At 26.3% G+C, this 16,332-nt stretch overlaps 1 protein-coding gene across 1 annotated transcript in view; it reads right to left on the reverse strand.

Annotated features, from left to right (window-relative positions):
• Nucleotides 1-12,888, reverse strand: part of LOC107457037 (homeobox protein abdominal-A homolog) — an 80,097-nt gene extending 67,209 nt beyond the window's left edge. The window contains exons 1-2 of the mRNA XM_016075074.3: nucleotides 12,119-12,888; nucleotides 7,532-7,576 (exon numbers count right to left, since the gene is read on the reverse strand). Of these exons, the coding sequence (XP_015930560.1) occupies nucleotides 7,532-7,576; nucleotides 12,119-12,566 (493 nt within the window). The 5' untranslated portion in view covers nucleotides 12,567-12,888. The remainder of the gene's footprint in view (nucleotides 1-7,531; nucleotides 7,577-12,118) is intronic.
• Between the last annotated feature and the right edge of the window lie 3,444 nt (nucleotides 12,889-16,332).

A 16,332-nucleotide genomic window follows, 5' to 3' on the forward strand; every position in this document is an offset into this window, starting at 1 on the left:
ATATATATATATTTCATTCTATTTATATTACAACAGTTAACCCTTAATTGGAATAAGTTTTATTTAGTAAGGATAAAATTGATCGAGTCAATTGGGGCAAATATAAAACACCAATGGTAGCCTTTTTTTACTCCTTCTGGTAAAAACTCATTGCAATGATAGCGACATAACTATTGAATTTAAAATTGTAAGCAGGGACTATTTCAATTATGCGAACACAGTAAAATTTTTAAAAAAATATGTTCCGAATTTCGCATATTCATTTAAATAATTTATATGTAATGGCGGTCAAAATCATTCTTAATCAGCATTGTAAAACAAAGATAAAGAAAAATATTACGGCATCAATTTCGGTACCACTTTTAAAATAAAAAATTATACTTCTCTGTCAAATCAAGAAATTACGCAGCTATAGAAATATTTTTATCGAATAATTAAGTCGATAGCAAAATTCAGATCAAATAAAGTGTTTTTCGCTTTCAAAAAAAAAAGAGAAGAAAAAAGCGGGAAAAAATTTGAATCGTATCACTGCAGTGATTCAGTACCTGGAATAAGCGCATAAAAAATCTAACCTATAAATGGAAAAAAATATATACAAATTTAGGCGGTAGCGGAATCTAAAAATTTTCCATTTGCTTTAGTGAACAGTTTAGTGCCGGGACCCATGTTTATGTCAATGTACTACTTAGAAAAGATGAACAACAAAAAGATAAACATTTTTTTAGTGTTTATTGTTAATCTTAAATAACTGATTTTTTATTATCATGCAAATTGGTAGCAAAATTGAGAAAAACTGATTCGTTTTTTGTCATTCGTATCTACTAAAAAGATTCAATTTATAAGTATATATAAAAAGAAAAACCGTCGGAATATTTTTTTAGTAGGAATAGTTTTTTAGTTTTGAAATATAGTAGCATCTAAATATCAAAATTTTCCAGTAGTCTTGAGGAAATATTGCTACTACTGTGTGATTTTTTTTCCAGATCGTTGCAACCCTGTATAAGTAAAACAATCGTATCAACAAAATTTTTAATATATGTTTAATAATGTTAACAAATATTTTGATTCTGAAATCAAGGAACTGTTATGTTTTTAAGCCGAATTGGAAGAAAAATAATATTCAATTACTAGTGGATTGTTACTACGATCTGGAACGTTTTCATTGATGGTAAAATTAAGAATGATATGTATGTTTTAAGTTACTCAAATCTGCAAAAAATTATAAATAAATAAAATAATAAGGAAACTATGTATATGAGTACAAAAAACTTGGAAAATGTTTTTCTTATGCTCAAACGATTGCTAAATTTAAACATTTTGAAACAACCTTGTGAAAACTTAGCTGCAACTTAGTTATTTTTTTTCCAGGTCGTAGCAAGTTTAACATAATATAATTACAAAACATATCCATTTAATTTGCCAAAAAAGTGGTTTTCACATCATTACAAAACGGGCGTCCAGCAGGTCAAAGTGTGATCCACAAAAGTATTTCTAACCTCCCCTCTAAAAAGATAGAAATATCTCCTATTTCGATTCATGCAGAACGATCATAAATGAAAAATCACCAGTATTTCAGTCGACACTATATTTAGTAAAAGCGTGATGATATTTTTAACATTTTACAGACAGGCATATCTATAAGAGTTGAAATAACGCGAAAGGTAAGAATAACAAAAATGTGAGCGATATTCAATTTGGGTAAGTATATTGGTATGTTTGAATTCAGTGTAACTAAGGAGACAATGAGAAAGCTGATGTGCAAATTGATAGCTGTTACTTTTTATTTTCTGCAGAAAACAGGTAATAATTCATGAAACAATATGCAGTTTATGTCAGTTATTTCCTTTAGGAGAAAAGAGGAAGACAAAATGCTGAATGAGTTAAGGAAGGGAGAAAGCATGAATCAATTTCTATGAAAACATGAACAATGAAAATTGTTTCCCTCCCCTGCAAATTAATGTTAAAAAGATTCTTTTTTTCAGATGAAAAGGTGTTTTTGTAAATGACAGATTACGATGCTAAATTGGCAGTATGTCTTGTTTCTTCTCTTTATTGGGTACGAAACATACTTTGCAAAACCATTTGCAAAACGGTTTAGATAAAATATCTGAATTCCTTTTATATCATATTTATGATAAAAGAGAACGTGTATCTGAAAAATATACGTTGTTTTTATGAAAGTTAAAGAAAAACACAGCAATAAAATCACTTTTTTGAAGAATCAATATTTTTTTCTTACGAAAGCAAATAGATTTAATTTCTGAAATATAAGCTATCAAGTAACAATTTAAGATTTTAAAAAATTACAAAGACAATATCTGCAATTAATTCAATTTTCAATCAAATCCTTTCAATTATCGATGAATAGTGTCAGAAATTAAACAAAAAATGTTGCTTTATTTAACATACGATTATCAATATTTTTTAAAATTTGAAGGTTCATAAAAGTGACTTGGTTTTATTATTTAAATATAATTCCATAATAAACCATGAAAATGCTTTTCTGTGAAAGTTTAAAAAACAAAAAGAAAGTCAATTCTTTGAACGGGCGATTTGTTTTTATAGCAAATGATTAGAATAAAAAAAATTTAATCAAAATCATAAGGAAAAGTTCTGAACCTGAAAATGACTGAAAGAAAAAGGTTTGATTTTTTTTTATTCAAAATAATATATGAGTAAATCGAAGTGTTTCCGATATCAAAAACTTTATAAAGATGGATGAATTTTATTTTTTGAATAATCGACTTGTGTTCTGCTAAGTGAAGAAAAATGTTCTTATATAAAGATAATACGGAATACTTCCAAATTAGGAAACGACCTTATTAATGACCACTTCAAATGATCCCATTTTCAAGAAAAAAATTTTTATGATTAAAAATAATTTTCATCGTCAACATCATCGTTTTCATTTTTCATTCAACATGTCATTTTTACAAATTTCTCTTGTAAAAATGACAAATACTTAGTATTAAGTTTGCCAAAAATTAGCAACTGACCAAAAGCTGGTTATTTGCCTGCCTATATTTAGAAGGCTACGTTAAAAAATAAATCACACTTGTAAACAATAGTTTTGTAGTGGCATACTTTTTCTTAACTCAAAATAGAAACAAAAATTCTCTCAAATCCCTCAAAATGGCCACTTTTGGAGACCTTGGAGAAATATGTTTCCCTAATTTTTTTATATCTATATTTTTGAACGGTTACATATCTTTCATTTTGTCTCATGGATAAAAAGAAAAATACAAATTCTTCTATTGAAAAATTTGACGTTTAAACCAAAGGGAACAAAAAGCTGGGTTTGACTTTTTTATAGGAGCTAAAAGCAATGATCAAAATTTTTTTGATTTGATGTCAATTCTTTGTCAAACAGCTCTCAAGTTTGGAGTAAGCTTAAAACCAGCGGTTTTCAACCCATAAGAATTGAGAATTTACCATCATCATAAAGTTGAAATAGAGTTAGATCGCAGTAAAATATCGTAGTTTAGAATCTTATTGAATCACTATAAATATATTACTATGTAGTATAACAGATGGCACTTCATTTTATAAAATTTAAAACTAAGCAAAACAGAAATCTTCATTCTAATGCTGTCAGTTAATATTAATAGTGTACCTTTTAGAATTACAGTGCATTGAATTAAGCAACCACCAGATATATACAAATTTCAAGATACTCTGAGCAAAAAATTTATTTAGAAAAACTGCATTGTTGGAAATTTATTAGAAAAAAGGTTAAATAACAATTTATTTAATTGTTATTTTGCCAAGTTCAAACAAAACAGTCAAATAACCATAAAAAAGATGGTATTCAACCGTAGAAACCGTAGAAAAACCGTTTATCAATTGCTTTCACCTAATACGGTTAATTAACAAAAATTTTATCGCCCAACTAGGTCTACCAAATAAAGCGACTTATAGTTCCTTGCAGTTGGGTACATATTACAGCCGAGAGGGTTTCCTCCATTCCCTTCAACAAATGAAGAGTTCCCAGTGTCTTGTGGTCCCTAATTTGTGACCCTCGATTATTAGAATACTATACTTTCATTCATGCATAGGTGGCAGCAACAAAAACCAGCTTAAAACAAAAAAGTTTAGTACTTCCCCTCTCTTACGATAGGGGAAGCAACCTGATAAACTAATTAAACCACATTCCAAGTTTCATGCGATAAAACACAAACCTACCACAACCTGACAATATCCATTACCTAACGAAAAGCTTAGCTACACTGTCCAGTAAACTTTGCTTTTTGCTGTTTTGAAACCATTCTAGTCGAAAATGTTTTAAAAAAACGTATAGTTTTGTAGTCACTATTTTTTTTAACCATGCTAGTTGAAAACGGTGTCAAAACCGTAAAGGTAAGAAATGTTCTTTACCGTAAACTTTATGGTTAATTGGATGGACAGACTGCCGTAATTTTACTGTAATTTTCGAATGAAAATTCTATCATTGTGATAGGTTGCCTCTTTGTTACAAAGAACAGTCGAGGATAATATTTTTTTTGTTTTTCATATTGCAATATCACTGTAAATGATGCCTAATTAACAGCAGTATTTCAGCTGTCATCATAAGAAATAAACAATAACTTAAAGCAAATGTTGCGAAAACAATGATGTTTTCAGAAGATAACTTGAAACAATCAAATGTAGTCAATCGAATTTGGGTTCATCAATGTTGCCAATCGAAATCCAATGAGTATTTTTAAGTTATGGGGTGTTTGTTTCGCTGAATGCATACAAGTTCTTCAACCCTTATCAACAATTTATCCATTCAATTTCAATGCTGACTCAACTATACGGAAGGTTGATTTTCAATCCTTCTGGCTCCAAAAGTCTGGCCCGATATCATTCTGCTCTACTGATTTAAAAGGAAACTATTTACTCAATTATTGATTTTTTTTCCGTAGTTTTACTTTTTTTATCTTTAAAGAAGTTATCCTGACAGATTTAATACAATAATGTGTTCCGGGGAAAATAATTTTTACTGGAATATGTTTACGATTATTGAATTTTAAAATGCAGAAATTCCAAAATCCTAACAATGAGAATAAAGAATTTCAGCATCTTGGTTCTTTAAACTATGTGGGTTTTGCATAGTCTCATCAATTTAAGATTCACTTTTTTTTTCATTGAATTAACGTATATGCAAACTCTCAATAATTTGTCCTTCCACAATTTTTTTTTCCACAAATACGTCAATAAAAATAAGAAACTTGAAATTTTTAGTAGTTTTCAAAGTTAGTAATTTTCTATTAATACTAGACCAAACAATAAAACAAGAGCAAACAGTAAAAATTTATAAGTATTTTAAATTAGTAAATATATATGTGTGCCTAAGTTTCGGTTGTTTTTAATAGAATATTTCAAACTACACCAACTTATTAAAGTAAAGCAATATTAATTTATTAGAAAAATTAAAAATTCGAAATATTTATGTACAAGTAAATACATTGTAATTCTAAAACATATTTATGTTTGAGTAAATTTAATTTTAAGTAAATTTTTTTTATTAATGTATTACGATATAGTAGACATGTATTAAGTTTTAGCTTATTTGTTATTAAATTGTTCTTATATTCATTCCTCAATGACTCGACAGCTCAGGATGAGCCTTGGACTACACAATGAGCCTTTTCCTGGCTGTCCTTTTTCCCTCTATTGTTTTCCAATTCTTATATCACAGTGTTTTATTCTTAAATTTGTAAAATAATTGATAAAATGTCATTACAAATTACTCTTTTTTGATGAATATCAATGAGAATTTTTATAAAAAATGACTGGGTTTGTTAATTCTTAGCCCAGCTTCAAAACACTACACGCAATTGAAAAAAGGAGTGAATTAATTACGAATTTAATATTTAAAGACATTAATCAATTAAATTATTCAGGTGATTTAATTCTTATCGTTTAAGAAGAAGAGGATATTGTTTCAAAACATTTGACAGAGTTACTGTGTGCTTAAATAGCACTGAAACTAGTGTCATAAAGTAAGCATGGGATACTATGAAAAACTTGACTTTCAGTTTAATAATTTTAAAATTTTCTTCGAGATTTATACCTGTTTTATCAAATCACCTCGTTAATTTAAATCAGGTTTAAGACACTAAATAACCCTGAAACTTTTAAAATTTTAAAAAAAATTGAACATTTTGAGTATAATGGCATAAAATACTAATATAAAAAAAGAAAAATAGCATTTGCACACTAAATTACATAATTCATGAAAAAAATGATAACTTTATTCCTATGATTTATAACAAGAACAATTATGGAATCAAAATTTTTAGCTTCAAATTTTTCACAAATCCTATGGAAAATATTTTTATTTTTAAATATAACTAGAAAAGCGCAAACATATATCAAAAAATAATAATGTCCTTGAAACCATTGTGGTCGTAAGTCTGCAGCAAGAAATCATACTGATTTTATACTTACTAAACCGACCAGTTTTTGAGAAATAATGCATTGGAAATTCCTCATATTGTATATCATGCTGTATGCTTGAATATTCTTTACATTATATCTGCACCATTCAAGGAAAACTAATTCCAAACAACATGACACCTATACTCTACTTTTTATGAAAGTGACGTCAGCATCACTTCATATAAATCATGAATTTATTTTCATGCTCATATGAGACATTCTTGTCTAACTTTAATACTAATACAACTTATGTTTAATATTCTAATGAAGCTGAGGGAACCATAAATAGGAAGAACAATGCAATCATTTGATTTTTAAGTCTTTTATCTTGAAATGAGCAACTATCCAAATAAAGTCTTCATTTATAAACATAATATGATCGCAAAGTGTTAAAATCAAAGCATCAGGAATTTCATAGGCGATGAAAATATCAATTTTAAAAAATTATATAAACAACTTTTTTTTTAATCCTCATAATTACAGTTTTTCTTCTTTATATATATATATATNCATGCCGAAGTTACAAGTATTAATGTTAAATGGGAACCAATTTTCTACATTAGATGAATCCTTGTTTACACCTTTACAAAGTCATCTGAATCATCTGTTGGCAGAAAGTATGTATCTTTTATTTTAAAAATATATATATATTTATATAAAATAAATAAATTAATAGTGAATAAATAAATTAAATGTTTCAAGTATTTATAAAAAGATGAAAAAAATAAAAACAACTTAATATCGTTTTATCATAGATCTAATATTGATTATGATGTATCAAACTATGCTTTATATCATTTTATTTATTTAGTCTGAATTTATAAGCAATTGTAGTTACAAAAATATACCTAGACAGCCTTACGTTTAATGTTAGATGTAATCAACTAAATAGACACAGAATTGTTTCTTGTTGCAGTCATTACTTGTTCAAATTTACTACAAATTGGTAACTTAAACGTTCGCTCGTAAAGGACTCAAAGTATTCACAAGCTACGAATCTGTATTAAAAAGTATTTGTTCATATTGCACGATATTTATTCAAAAAAGCATATAATAGGAAAAACAATATTCTATACATATTTAAAATTATGATAATATTGGAACCTACTTCTTAAAGATCTGTAGCCAGCATGAAGTGAGTGTTCTGTCCATCCTGCATAAAATTTTAATTTAGTAAGGCTTGAGATATCTGTAAAATGTGATAGAATCCAAAACAAAGAAAGCAATTTTATGGAAAGATAGACATAAAAAAGCAAGAGGTAAAGCGCCTTTACATCAATAAAGTATGTCAAAGATGTGAATGACGCTAAGACACATGCAATGGAAATCAGAGTTCATTTAATAGTGAAATAGTTTGAAATTGAGAGTTAGAAATCAGGAGAAAAGTATTCATAAACATGCTGATGAAAGTTCATTTTAAACCCTCATACATTTGAGAAAATTTCAGAATGTCCATGCATTACTTTTAAAAGGATTCTAATCACATACTAGAAAAAAATAAAAAGCAAGCAATATATGCAAAAAGTATAACATTTTAGATCAATTATGCTCGCCTTTTGACACAATACTACTACTCATAATTATGCACAATCTTACTCTTTGCACTTTCATCATCAGTAGATTCTTTCTTCTTCCTTTTAATGTAACAACGTTAAAATGATTGACTGACAACAGTAGTTTTTTTTTTATTCTGTATTAGACTCTTATTAATGAACAACTTCATATCTAAATTTTTTCAAATATCTAAATTTTCCTCAAAAAAGGTAATAAATACACAGATATAAATTAAAGTAACAATATTTTTTTTAGAAATAAAATATTAGGATTTATCAGAGCTTTGAACAAACCCCCGAGCTCTATTTTACATTGAATTTCATCAATTTAGTGCTAAAAAATCATTCTTTTAAAACTTACTATATTTACCACCTCTTTTATCATTAAAATTTTTAACAGAGCATATATTTAAAGATGAAAAGGACTCCAAACTGAAAATGACTGTTTCAACACAATTTTTCTTTATTTATTTATTTTAATATCTTCATTTATAATTATTAATTCTTTATATCCGTATTTTTAAATAACTTGCTATTTCACGAAGCAAACGTGTTTTGTTAGAGACCTTATCTTTCTCAAGGATATACGAGATCCCCTGGCCCAGTGAGTGCTGTAGGGAACATTTCTTCTTCTTATTTGTGTATTTTTAGATCACCATCTCCTCCTTTACAATATCGTGTCAGACATATTTCTAATAATGTTTGATTATATAACTTTCAATATATATAATGAAATTTCTAAGTTGTGTTTAACGGCGCGTAACAGTCATTAAATTACACATCTGCTTCTGGCAACTGAATTTCTTAAAAAATTGATTTTTTTGAATACTTTTTAAACGTAAAAACATTGCATTTGAAATAAATAAAAGCTGAAATTTAATAGAGATAAAAATTGAAAAAAAAGAATGAAAAGTATTGACATAAAAGTAATTTTACATTGTTTTTTGACTAGCATCAGCAATTCAACGTTTTACAGAAAAGAAAACTCTGAGGTCTATTTGTAATTGAGCGACTTGATGTGGATAAACCCAAAAATATTTTATTTCAAAGGATTTTTTTTTAAACTGCTTTGATTAGGAGCAAAGAACTGGGCGAAAGATTCTGTGTGGTAAATACTGCAGTAAAAACTACATTTATTTAATTTCATTTGGCTCTTATCAACAATTTACGAATCTATATTTGTATATTTGCTTCCTTCCCTTTATTTGGAAATGGGTTCCAATGGAAATTGATTTTACAAATCGGTTCAGTAATATATTTACAAAATTTTAAATTCTCCTTGAGAAGTAATTTTCACTTAATTTTAGTGTAATTAACACCAAAAATATTATAAAATCCAAGAAAATAGCTTTTCCCACTCTTCATTAAAGTGATTAAATGCTCCTTTCGCAGTATTTGTAATCCAAATATTAATCAATGCATTTCCCCCCTTTTTTAATGAAATTTTTCGTCAAATATTTTTGGACAAAATTTTGCCTTTCCAAAATTATGCCTGCACAAAATCCTAATTTAGGTTGGGTTTTTTTATTAAAAAAACGCTTATTAATAAACTAAGAAAATACTAATTAAAGAAAATTATTAAGCAAAAGTTAATAAACAAAAAAAATTTAAAATCAAATAATTAAAATGTAGTTAAAAGGAATTCCGCTTAATTCAGTGCAAAGATCAAGATTCACATAGTTTACCTCTAAGTAAATATTTCCCCAAAATTTGCTGCCTACCATAATATCCGTTATTAAAATTACCTAAGCGAGGTAATTTGCATAAATGTCGCGATAATCTTAAACCATACTTCGATTATTAAGGTCAACAGAACATTTTAAGGACTCTGTGGAGCTCTTAAGAAGAGGGAGCTGTCTCAAAGACGTTATAAGTAGGTACTTTGTACACCGTCGTTGCTTTTTAAGGGCTCTTGACACCAAGGGTTAAATGAAGCAATTTCTAACCCTCCCTAAACAATATTTGTGTCGTTTGCCAAATAGTTATTTTTCAAGAATAGCCCTCATTGGATTATTTTAAAAAACCTTAAGTTTCATGTCGATGCTTGTTTAGTTTTATCTCTGAATATCCCAAAGCAAACAGAAGGGTTCTATAATGGGGTAACTCACTGGCAATTTGCTGGGATTAAGCAAACCAAGATAACCCTTGTTAGAAGATAACAGACTATTTATGAGTTCCCTTATGAGAAGAGCTTCTCTTGAACAATTTGGGTGTCCAAATTAATACTATATGAGTAATTCTATCTCATAATCAGTTACTCTGTGAAGCTGTATAAGTTAAATATGAATATAAAGTGATTGAATGAAAATTTAAATTTAATTAATATTAGAAATTTATTGAGGATGGAAAATCTATTCATAAAATTAGATTTAAAATGCACTAAAACGAATTAAATAGAAATGAACAAGCAAGGCAAAATATTGTTTGTTATATGAGTAATAACTTAGTATATTTTAATTCACCTCCATTTAATTAATATTAATTAAAATTAAGTGAAAGAAAATTTTAGCTTTTATTTCAAAGAATTTTACTACTTGATTCACTTCAAAAATTGTAAAATAATATTTTTCTCTTTTTATTAAATAAGCTTTGGATTGCATGATTTTATTTATAATTAGCAAAATTTAACCTTTTTTACTTAAGAAATACATTTCAGCATACTTCTCAAATTAACTTCCGCAGTTTTTGAAATTATTTTTCCTGGCTGCAGGAAAGGTAATTAATTTATTGCAAAGCAGAAAAGATATTAAGAAATTTGTCCTTTACTAAATAGAAATAAATTAAATACCTCGTCGTTTAAAAGTCAAATGATCAGTTTCTTAAGTTCTGGCTTGTTGATTTTTGTCTCAAAAACTTCAAATTTTGATTTTCAACAGTTAAATTAAATTTCCCTAAATGACTTTCCTTGCAAAATTTCTACTTTGAAACATATTAGACATTCTTTTTTAGATTTTTTTAGATAATATTTAAAAAATTCAGTAAATTGAATATTTATAAATTTTGCAAACTTTTATATGTAACTTACATGTTTCAATAGTATATGTGATACATTTATATAAATAAAAAAAGCTATTATTTAAAGCTGTTTTAAAAGAAGCGCTGCTATCAATAAAATTACAGTCATTATTTTAATATAGTTATGTCTGAAATGCTTTGAAATAATTTAAGTGTGTCTAATGAAATTATACTATTTATATTTTTCAGGAATGCTTCTGGTCGAAATAAATAGCATGAGTTTCTATGTGCATAACTTTAACAAATTTTTAATCTAATGCATAATCAATTTTTGTTTATTTCCTTTTAATCACTGCTATATAACAAACATTTTCATTTAAACATAATTTTAAGCGTTGATTTATACATTGACAATTTATTTAAAAATGACATTACAAATAAAGTTTTTGGTAGTTAATAAGATATCTAAACTTTAAATCGATAACGCAATATTTATTCAAAAAAATATTTAATAAATTATTATTTTACAATATTTTTTTAAGTTTACAGCAAAATAACAAACATTTTCATTCAAGCATAATTATGAAAGTTGGTTTAGAAAATTGCAATTTATTTGAAATTTCCATGATAAATTAAATTTTTGGTAGATTAAAAGATATCTGAACTTCATTTCAAGATTCAATATTTACCCACGAAAAATATATAAAAAATTATTATAAAAACAAAGACAAGCAAATAAAATGCGATTAAAAAAGAGAAATAAGTATATTGTTTTATTAAAATAATGTGATGAGAAGCTAAAACTAAAAACATGAAAAATATAAGTATTATAAAATTTGAATATTTATCAATATGTATTTACGAAAGTTTTACGAAATTATAATTGAAATTTTTTTCTCTCTTATTCTTTTTAAATAATAAATTATATTAAATATTTACTTTCCTATTCATAGAGTAAGAAAAAAGAGAAGTTAAATCAAAAATGTGTCAAAAGAAAGATCATTGTACCCCACCAACAAACATCCCCTAACTCGGCGACATTTGTAAACAAATCATTAACCGTTTTTGCACAATGCGATAAGGGAAAAAATTGAGGGAGAAGCCGCATCTAAACAAGTTGGCAGGTGATTCTAAGCCTAAAGAAGTACCACAAAAGGCGAGCATAATAGATAAGAAGATGCTCTTACCAGCAATGGTCATCCAGGGGTAACGGGGGACATCAGGTATTGGGTCCAGTTGGCGATAACCTAGCTGGGAACAGGGGCTGAGGGAAGATGCCAGATCAGTTGCAGGATGGGGTAAAAACTGTGCCGGGCCCATCATGGCCTGAGCCGCAGCGGCTGTAGAGCTGGAGACGCCGCAGTTTTGGAGATTAAAAGCGTACCCTGTGCCGGAAATGTCCAGTCCATTTGTTTGGCCAGTCGAGTTATACCGGCATGACTTGGCCAGATCCGAATTCGTGGTGTAGTAAAGAGTGCCGCTGACCGCTACAGACGACTGTGGGGAAAGTGATCCATAGGGATACATTCTATGCTGAGGATGATGCCCGTAACTCTGCAGAGCTGCAGCCGATGATACGGCATCACTAGCGTACTTGCTCCCCAAAAACGAGTCCATGAAAGAATTCGAGCTCATTTTTACTTCATTCTTGTGAACATCAATAGAAAAAAATAATATAGCTCGTTTTGTTTCAAGACTCTGCTTTACGTAAAAGTCATCCAAAGATAAGTCCGGCACATTAGCTGCTACACCCGCGTAAACAACGTAAGGCCAATCACAGAATCAACGTTGGGAAGACAACCAATGACTCGACGTTTCCGTCACTACGCTCAAAATGCTCTGCAAGTCTGCGCTACACGAGAGTCAGGTCGCTTCCTTCTCTCTTTCTACTTCATCTTTCACTCACTCTTCAGTTAGTCTCTCTCTTTTTTTTTATATTTTTCTTTCTCCCATTTTGTTTTGTTTAACGGGCTTCTAAGACAACTGTAGACTGTATTATAACTCTCTCGCTATTGTGGATCTTATCAAATCGAATTTTTTTCTCTTATCATGAAATGCGTATTGTGAAAAATAAATAAATAAAACTCTCACTAACAATTTTACTTAAATGCATGTTGCTTTATTTATTTATTTAATTATTATTATTTTTTTTTTAGATTTATTTTATGATGCTATTAAAGATAATAATGTTATTTGAAGAAATTATCAACTAAATAAAAAGAAAATTAATAGAAATATTAATTTAAATTTAAGATGGTATTCGTACTGGGAAGGATTGAATTAAAGTAATTAAATTAATAAAATAGTTAGTGAAATCATTAATTAAAATTAATTGTTTTAATTAAAAAAATATATATATAGCTCATTATTTCGAACCTAAAAGAGCTTAATAAATAATTTACAATAAATTGTGACAATAAATGGTTAACAATAACTAATGATAGAATGTAATTACTTAAATTGATATTGTGAAAGAATGTGCTGCTTTATTTAATTATTTTTTACTATGGTACTAGAAGAAATTGTCAACTAGATAAAAGAAAATATAATTAAAATACTAATTTAAATTATGATGGTATAGTAATTAGAAATATTTGGTCCATGGATGGATTTTATTAAAGCAATTAAATTAATAAACTTGTGAAAGTACTAATTAACATTAATTATTTTAGTTCAAAAAAATATTAACAGTTCATTATTTCGAGCTCAAATAAACTTAATTCAACAGACAGTTTATTATAATTAATGATAGAAGATAATTAGTTAAATTGATGTTGCGAGAATGTACTGATTTACTTATTTATTTATTTTTATTATGATGCGAGAAGATATTGTCAATTAAATCAAAATAATTAATTGAAATATTTATTTGAAAATATGATGGTATAATAATTAGAAATATTTCGTACGTGGAAGAAATTTATTAAAGCAATTAAATTAGTAAAATAGTTATTAAAGCTATCAACTAAAATTAACTGATATTGCGAAAGAATATGAAGCGTTATTTATTTAATTATTTATTTATTTTATTAAGATACTGGAAGATATTGCCAACTGAATAAAAAAAATCAATTAAAATGTTAATTTAAAATTATGATGGTATAATAATTAAAAATATTTCGTAATTGGAAGGATTTTATTAAAGCAATTAAATTTATAAAATGGTTAGTAAAATTACTAATTAAAATAATTCATTTTAAATGAGGAAATATTAACAGCTGGTTATTTCAAACTTAACTAAACTTAGTTCAATAGATAATTAATAATAATTAATAATAGAATGCAAAAGATAGCAATAAATAAATAAAACTCTCACTAATAATTTTATTTAAATTGATGTTGCGAAAGAATGTACTAGATAATTTATTTATTTATTCAATTTATTTTTTCATGATGATATTAGAAGAAATTGTCTACAAACAAAAAAAAATTTAGGAAATTCTAATTTAAATTTATGATGCCACAATAATTAGAAATATTACGTACGTGGAATTGTGTTTTAAGATTTTATTAGAGCAATTAAGTAAGTAAAATAGTTAGTAAAACTGTTAATTAGCATTAACTGTTTTAATTAAAAAGTATTATCAGCTCGCTATTTCAAATTTAAAATAAACTTCGTTCAATATATAGTTATTAACTAATGATAAAATGTAAAAGGTACCAGTAAATAAATATTACTCTCCCTTACAATTTTAAATGAACTGAGATTGCGAACAAAAGTACCGCTTTATTTATTTATTTATTTTTTGAGTATGATATTAGAAGATTAATTCTGATATTAGAATATTTAAGAAGATTATATATTAGATCAATTTAAAATTTAATAAAGCTATTAATTCAAATTAATTGTTTTAATTAAAAAATATCAACAGCTCGTTATTTCAAACGTAAATAAACTTAGTTTAATAAATAGTCAATAATAATTAATCATAGAGTGTAAATGATAGCATTAAAACATAATATAGTATTCCTTCACGAATTTAAATTATAAAATAATTAATAGAAAAATTATTAAAAGTCATTAATTTAAATTTTTGATGGTATAGTAATTAGAAATATTTCACGTGTAAAAGCATGTTTGGGGACTTTATAAAGAAAAATTATTTATTAATTTAATTATTTTATTAAAAAATTATTAGTAGCTACTTCGTAACTTAAATAAACTTAATATAAGCTTAGTTCATTTGATAATTAGTGAGACAATAGAATAAAAGATACAATATAATTAATGATACAATGTACTATTGTTATAGAATCATTATAGTAAAATTACTAGAAATAAATAATTTAAGCAGATGATGACATAATAATTAGAATTATTTGCACATGAATTTGTGATGAGGGATTTTAACAGAGCAATTAAATAATTAGGAAAACTATTATTTAATTTGATTGCTCTATAAAAAAGCTTTTAGTAGCTAGTAAAAATAATTATCGTTCAATTTATTTTAATTTAGTTCAAATAATACTTAGTTACATAATAAATATATTTAGTTTAATTGATACTTATTTATAGATACTTATATTTTCGTTATAATTAATGATACTTTTGCATTATAATATAACACACAATTGTGAAAGGAATTTAAATGGTAGCAATATAAATCACCTCAAAATGTTTAAATTAAAAATTCTTTAAAAAATTACTAAACAAATTATTAAAAAACTTGAATTATTTGAAATTTGAAAATTCAATTTAACATTTCTTAATAAATTTTAGTAACAAAAGCCTAAATAACTTCAGAAAATTTTAATTAACAATTGTATAAACAATAAAAATTTAATTTTGGGAAACTTGCAATGAGAATATTTTATACATCAAATTGTCTTTGGAGGTTTTATTGAAAACAATTAAATTAACTAGATTGTTAATCAAAAATAATAATTAAATTAGTGGTTATAGATGTTCATAAATTAATAATATCGAATTGAGGAAAATTTAATTTATACTATAAATAAAAATAATAATGCAAGCAATAAGTGAAAAATTAATTTAAAACTAATGTGATAAAGTTTTAATAAAATAAAATAATTTTTGCAACAGTAAATTGCAAACGTTTTTGTAAAATAAAGAAATAAAATAATGACAACATAAATAATATCACTAAGTAATAAATAAAATTGTTTTCTAAATTTTTAATAGTAATACTATTATTCTCGTAAACCTAAAAAAAAAAAAAAAATTAAATAAATTTAAATACCCAAGGACAAGAAAACGGAAATGGACCCAGTAGGTTTCTTTGACTTCCATGGGCTGTGGCTCCACTAAGTTTAGTTCAGTAAGAATAATAACATAAATAAACTCAGAAACTTTTAATTAACAACTGTATTAAATACTATTAAAAGTTGAAATTTGCAGTCGAAATTTCGAACTTAAATTACAGACTATTATATTAGAAGA

The sequence above is a fragment of the Parasteatoda tepidariorum genome, chromosome X2 (genome assembly GCF_043381705.1).
Source record: "Parasteatoda tepidariorum isolate YZ-2023 chromosome X2, CAS_Ptep_4.0, whole genome shotgun sequence".
Classification (NCBI taxonomy): Eukaryota; Metazoa; Arthropoda; class Arachnida; order Araneae; family Theridiidae; genus Parasteatoda; species Parasteatoda tepidariorum.